Source organism: Gymnodraco acuticeps, unplaced genomic scaffold, assembly GCF_902827175.1.
Source record: "Gymnodraco acuticeps unplaced genomic scaffold, fGymAcu1.1, whole genome shotgun sequence".
NCBI lineage: Eukaryota > Metazoa > Chordata > Actinopteri > Perciformes > Bathydraconidae > Gymnodraco > Gymnodraco acuticeps.
In genome coordinates, this window is record NW_022990963.1 from 353,848 (window position 1) to 360,898 (window position 7,051).

At 41.8% G+C, this 7,051-nt stretch overlaps 1 protein-coding gene across 1 annotated transcript in view; it reads right to left on the bottom strand.

Moving 5' to 3' along the window:
* arid1ab (AT rich interactive domain 1Ab (SWI-like)) overlaps window positions 1-6,376 on the bottom strand; it is a gene marked incomplete in the record, with an annotated part of 91,880 nt that extends 85,504 nt beyond the window's left edge. The window contains 1 exon segment of the mRNA XM_034235179.1: window positions 5,044-6,376. Within this exon segment, the coding sequence (XP_034091070.1) occupies window positions 5,044-5,967 (924 nt within the window).
* Between the last annotated feature and the right edge of the window lie 675 nt (window positions 6,377-7,051).

Below are 7,051 nucleotides of genomic sequence, written 5' to 3' on the forward strand. Positions count from 1 at the left end.
CAGTGAGACGAGTATTGCTGATTCTAGGCTACATCCAGAAGTGACTAGAAAGGAAATCAACTTTAGGTTTCTGAAGTCTTGAGTCTATTGAGCAATAGAAAATGACTAAGATATGTAAATGAAAGAGTATCATCAGAAATACTTTTCCCAATGCAATGTCAATCAGCGTTTCCACCAGGGGGGCGTCTTGCCGTCATTTGACGCTCTTATTCAGGTCGGAGCGCCCTGAACTCGAGCCGAGGGCGTCCAAAAAAATAAATAATTTGAGAGAAGATCGAGAGTTTTTATCGCTTGAAATGACGAAAAGGAAAAAGGACACGGACATCCCTCTGTTGGAGGGGCAAAGGAGTCTGGTGGGATTCTTTTAGCCACCAACAAAGCACGTTCCTGTGACGAAAAAAAACAAAACACCGCTGCATCTTCCAAGGACCATGCCAGGAGGGATGTCCCTGTCGGCAGGGAGACGTTAAGAGATAGGATAAGGGACGGCGCAATTCAAAATTGTGTGTCTGCATACGTTAAGAGATAGTATCTATAAGGGACGGCTTAATTCAAAATTCAAGTCACGTGACACGACGTGACGTGGACGCCCTCTCAGCCCTGGTCTGGCGGAAACACTGATCTCAATACGAAAGAATGTAACCAGGGCTCGACATTATAAAATGGCCCGCTGGCCCGGAAGCACTATTTAGACACCCCGGGCCAGCATAACGTACTTTCCACTTGCCCGCTCGGGCCACTAAAAATATTGCTTTAAAAAAGGAAAAATGGTCCTGTGGTATTTTGACTAGCAATTTCGTTAAATTGTTTTGTTTATTAACGCTACAACATAGCGTTTCGTGAGTCGGTTGTCGTTGTTGGGTGAAAAGCAAACAGCTGTTTCCTGCGGAGCGCAGCGGCACCTATCGCGCCACCTAACCATTCGCCAAAATGTTTTTAAACCACCGGTAACCGGCCAAGCAAAAAACTATCTTCAATAAAAGAAAGTCACCGGAGGAGTTAAAGGAGAGTGACAGGGAGCATGAGAAGAAGAGGGAGAGAACGTTTCAGCTTGATCGATGGAGTTGGCTTCTAGTGGTGCAGTGACGCATCCTAAAACCCTTTTATAATCTATCGATTAGATTTATGATTCGAAAAGTATAAAAGTAGGGTAGACATGCGGAGATTATCCGGCTGAACAAAACGTGCATTTATCAAACAGGTTTGTTTTCCACAGACCTTATTTCCAGCTATTTTCCAAAACCCTGTGGAGAAATCCCATTGCTTTCTGTGGAGGGAACCAGCAGCTTACTTCCTGGTCTTAGGACGCGTCACTGCACCTCTCAATATGATGCCAATATAAACAAGGTCTTCTGTTGGCTCTGTACATCAATGCCGACCTATGCTGACAAGTAAGTGAAGAGTAGACAATATAAAGGTATTGGCGAAATGTCCCAGCAGTTTAGGATAATGAAGGTTCTGATCTATAGCCATTACATTTCTAACTCCTAATGACAGGAAGGCAGAAAGCGCATTATACAAATAATAATACTCATAATAATAGCAGACATTTTTTAACAATGACCACAATATCATTATTTTAATAAACCAAATATGAACAATTGAGGAAAATGAGGAAGAACTGATGATTCAAATGTTGTAGTACAAGTAGTAATGTAGTTAGTGCATAAATTACTATTGCAACAAATGTGTTCCTTTTCTTCATTATTAGTAGATTTGTTTTGGCCGAATGCTCCGGGCCGGTGATAATACCCTTAACGTCTACCCCTGATACAACCCATGTGGTCATCATCACAGTAGCCTCAATATAAAGATTGCTAAAACATTGGCATCAAAAAAATATGTCCAAAAATAGATGCGTCAACTGAGAAAAGTTCACCGAAGAGATGCTGTGAATTTACCTGATTTACCTTCATTAAATCTGGATATGAACCAGGGCTGCAGGATATATCATTTCAGCATCACATCACAGGACATGAAATGCCAAGTGACATTTCCTATAACTAATCTATGAGAGAAGTCTGATAGAACATCTACTGCATCTTAAAGCTTCTTAGATACATGGGGTTTGAAGATAGTGAGCCACATGAAGCGATCCAACAACCACAATTACTTCTTTTGATAAATGTATCAAACAACCTTCTCATTGGTTGTTTGATACATTTATCAAAAGAGGTAATTGCGATTGACCACATCCTGAAAACGAGTGGTGTAAAAGGTATAAATAAACAGCTTAAAGAAAGATTTGACCGCTCAATGAAACACAACTTCTGTAACGTGGAAATTAGCTACATCAAGATAACCATGATGTTCACCAGCAACAGTTAAACTCCTGTATCTTGAGCAGCGTTGTTTGGACACTTCTTCGCACAGGAAGTGACTAATTGAAACGGAAATCCAACTTTATTCAATCAGCAGCGCTACTGAATCAAAAGGACTCATCAGCACTTCTTATTCCTTATGTTCTGAAGATTCCCAGTTGACCATGCTGCCTAAATATCTCGACATATAGATTTAAATAATTGGAACCAAACCTTTTTGTTGACATTTAAAAGTGGAAATCAACATAAAGACCAGCGAATAGCACCTTAAAGTTTAAACGGCAACATGTGTGGCATCACTGCTAGATTAACTGAAATGATGCACTGAAATAAGTCTATCTACACTGAAAGTATTATTTAGGAGTCAAATCATTAACGGTTATGAACAGGACCTGTAAAATCCCATGTGTTGTTATTTCTTGTAATTGTAAAAGTAATTTATTTCTGATTGTTTTGTAAAACGAAAAAGCAAACAAATGAACAAGACAAACATGTCGCTGATGACGATGACCTAATGTTTTATTATATGCTAGAGGGGGAGGACCAGGGGTAAGCTTCTTCTTGCCCCTGGTGAACATGACAGAGACTATCTGAGAATTATTGTTGGTTGTTTTTTTTGGACTTTGTTATAATTATTAATTTGAGTGAGAAAAAAAAATTTTAAAAAAATATATATTTTTTATTGTATGTTTTTGTTTCTGACATAAACTGACTAAAAAAATAAATAAATAAAAACTGTGTGTCTGTTTGAAAGAAATAATGCAGCACAAATAAGAATAAAGCAACACACATAGTACCTTAGTAGTATATGCCTAAAGCAGCAAAAGTTAACCAACACGAAAAAATATGGGATGATGCAACGACAGAATTAATTGAATCGCAAACAAAATATTGTCTTTAAAAGAAGTGAATACAATTTCCTCTTTGAGTGAAAAACAAACGAATGTATTTCCTAAAAGGAATCACATGCCTTATTCGTAACGAAAGCAACAGACTGGCGCCAACCTTCACGTGTTTATCTAGATGACAGAAAGAGTCCTTCATAGTACTGTACACACTCCACTGATGCTGCCTTTGACAAATAATTGCAGAGTGAAAACAGTGCACATGTGGCTGTTATCACTGAAGAGAGAGGAGGGAGGGAGGGAGACTGTTGATACTCTCGCTCTCCCTCTCTCTCTCTCTCTGCATGTGGAGGCGAATTAAGCTATTGTATCCTGCTGGAAGAAGCACAGGAAGAAAAGGCTGTGACACTCTGATGACACCTTGGCTGCTTGTAAACAAAACTACAGCCAGTCCAACCCTCTCACATGGCCCGGGAGATAAAGTGACTTCAAACTGATCTGGAAACAGTGGGAAACAGTGCTTCATGACCACACCTACTCTATGTGCTGATCCAGAGTCAGCCAAATAAAAAAGGATACCAAACTGCAAAAATGTAAAGATAAAACACTTCAGGTGCGAGGTCAACTAAAAATGATAAGTGACCTGTGCATGAGGTGCAGTCACTCAGTGGATCTCTGGAGTACAGTCATCATGCAAATGACTGCAGTGGGAGGAACCGTGTTCTTAAGAAATGCTTTAAATAGATGCAACCAATGAGTAAATAATATTCTGGTATAATAGTGCTGTTTCTGTTGCAATGGGAGAATTAAGGTGCATTTTGATGTACATACAAATACATATTTTTATGCAAATGCATGCATTAATGTTTTTAAATGAATACAGAAAAGAAATAAGGATGCCTTGCCACGGTGCAGGAATATATCCGTGCAAAGGGGGGCTGTTTTTCTGCAGCCTTTTCCATTAGATGCAATTATAAATGGCCGAGAGCCGAGGGAAAGGGGGAGCCAATCAGATCTCTGCTCGCATGTCAACCTAAGACCAACTGTCTCCTGGCTCTGACAGCAGGATTTTACCTCCATAATTCAAATCCCAGAGCAAAGGCAATCTGCACTTTGCCAACTTTTAAAGCTCCGTGTTTACAAGGCGGCACATGGAGCACAGAGGCAAAGGAGAGGAGGGGGGAAAGGCGAAAACCGAGCCACAAATGAATGAAAACCCCTCCGTTTCTGTCAGGATGAATCAATCGTGGCCACAATCACACTTTGATCCGAGTAAACACTCCGCAGCATGCATTTTTTGCCATGCACAAGACTGAGACACAAACCCCACCTTGCCTTTTTAAAACCGACAGTGTTCTTTTTTCACCTTAATGATTATGCAAATGTTACTTAACTGTCATTTGCATCTTGTTTATTACCCCTGACAGCCATTGACACACTTTTAATAGCACTGTTTAGGAGCACAACATGCGAAACTAGGTTAGATTCTTACAGAAATAACTTAAAACCCTACAATGAAGCGAGGAGAAGAAGCACTGCGCCTTATCTCCCTCTCTGCACACACACACATGCACACACACTTTCTCCTGACAAACTCTGGCTCTACTTAGTCAAACTCTTTGCCCTGTACCCAGCAGGGACACACTACTAATCCCCCTACAACTCTGGAAGTTGTTTCCAACACACTATGTGGCTTCTTTCTCGGTGTAAAACACAGTTACAAGGGGCTGGTGTTGTGGAGAAAAGAGAGAGGCAGCCATTTTAAGAGCTCTTGCTACATAGACAATGGCTGAGTCCAATGCAATATGCAACTCTTAACAGTGCTTTTTGTGCGGGTTAACTCAGTGAAAGTGTGCCTGTGCAGTGAGTGAGTTTACCTGGTTTCTGCTGGGAGGTTGTCCAGTGTTTCCCGGGCTCATGGGAGCTTGATGGTGGCTCCTTTGTTGCCAACCCGGATGGACCCCACCACCACCACTACCACCTCCTCCTCCTCCTCCACCACCACCACCACCTCCATACTGACTGCCCATATCTGCTGGTCCCTTGCTGGCCCCTTCCTGATTGTTATAGTCTCCTTGGGGGTAATTCGGGTAGCTCCTTGCTGAACTGGGGGATGTCAAAAGCTGATTTAAAGTTGGCGTGGATGTAGGTTGTTGGGTTCCCATGTTATACCTCTGATTATTGTACGAAGCAGCAGTGGTTCCTCCTGCTGGCTGCTGCTTGCCTGGCTGCCCCCCGGCCGTTGGAGCCTGGCTGTTATTTCGCGGGGAAGTCATGGCTCCGTAGCCCTGGTAGGAAGAAGAAGAGGACGAAGAAGTCCTGTTCTGGAAAGGGCTATAGTTGTTGTAATGGTTGGGGTTGGGGTATTCGTGTGAGTTAGCCGGGTAAGGGTCCATCATGCCCGGCCCCGATGCAGCTGCCATGCCAGGGCTTTGTTGTCCGCCATGTTGATGAAAAGGGGCCCGGCTGTAGTGCTGGTTGTAACCGTAAGGAGGTGGAGGAAAGGGGCCCGGATGGTGGTGTCCCATTCCGGGATGGTTGTTCCCCTCGCTTGAATCATTATTATTATTATTTACCCTGGGAACATTCCCGTTCTTCATATCGGGATCCCCTCCTCCTCCTCCATCGCTCCCGTCCTCCTTCTGACCCGGAGATCCGCCGTCGGTTCCCGGTTCCTTATTTTCCTGCAGTTTCTCCCCCGGTACCACCACCGAGTCCTCCTGCGAGTCCCGATCCGGCTTCTTGAGTTCGGATGGCGGGCTTGTGTTGAGAGAGGCGACGCTGGCGACCTGAGCGGCCATTATGTCTCTCCCTCTCTCCTCTCGTTCACTGCCTCTCTCTCAGCACCGAGACTCACTCACAGTCAAACTCCCTAAAAACACCATTGAATATAAATACGGTTATATTTATACCAACGTACCCGACGTCCCGGTTCATTCCCCCCCCCCCCCCCCCGAGATTTAGCCCCTCCGCCCCGGTATCCGGTTAATCCACCGCGACTCCGTTTCAAGCAAAAACGGAGAGGGGAAAAAGTTTTTTAAAAATATAATAAATACAGAGGAGCCAGGCACAAAATGTATTTCACCGACACTAGTGAGTGTGTGTGTGTGTACGAGTGTGTGTGTGGGGGGGGCTTCTGTTACAGAACGAGAGCGCGAGCTAGAAATCAACCAAACCAGCACGAGGCTCCGCGAGACACACAGCCATCTTACCAAGAGGGCGCGAGGGAACGAAAACCCGGAGTGGAGTACTGAGAGGAAACTGGATCCGGAGCCAACAACAACACTGTTTACACCATAAGAGAGCATGATGATGATTACAACATTAAACAATCAAATAATAATAATAATAATACATGTAATGTATACAGCATAATTATTGTAATAATACATTTAATTGAAATAATAATAGTAGAAAAAATGCAGAAAAACATATATATAATAATAATAATAATAAGATATTAATTAATTGACATCACATAATAATGACTAAGAAAAGGTATATTTTATATAGCATAGTATTAATAATAATAATAATACTTAACATTTGTTAATGTATATATTACATGTGTATGTAATAATATTTATAATACTAATAATAAAACATTGAATGTAGCATGGATATAAAAAATATTTATAATATATCTAGTGTATATGGCGATTTTTCTAAGTACTTTAAGACACATAACAAAACATTTTATGCAAGCATACAACAAACATTTATTTGTCATATGCACAATAGCTACAGTGTAGTTTCGGAAATGCAACCAACAATATGACGTATAGACATAAAAACAGTGCACGACGAATTCCAAATAAAGTACTGCACGTCTCAAAATGTGCAAGGAAATGCAGAAAGACTACATACATGTACAAATAGAATAAT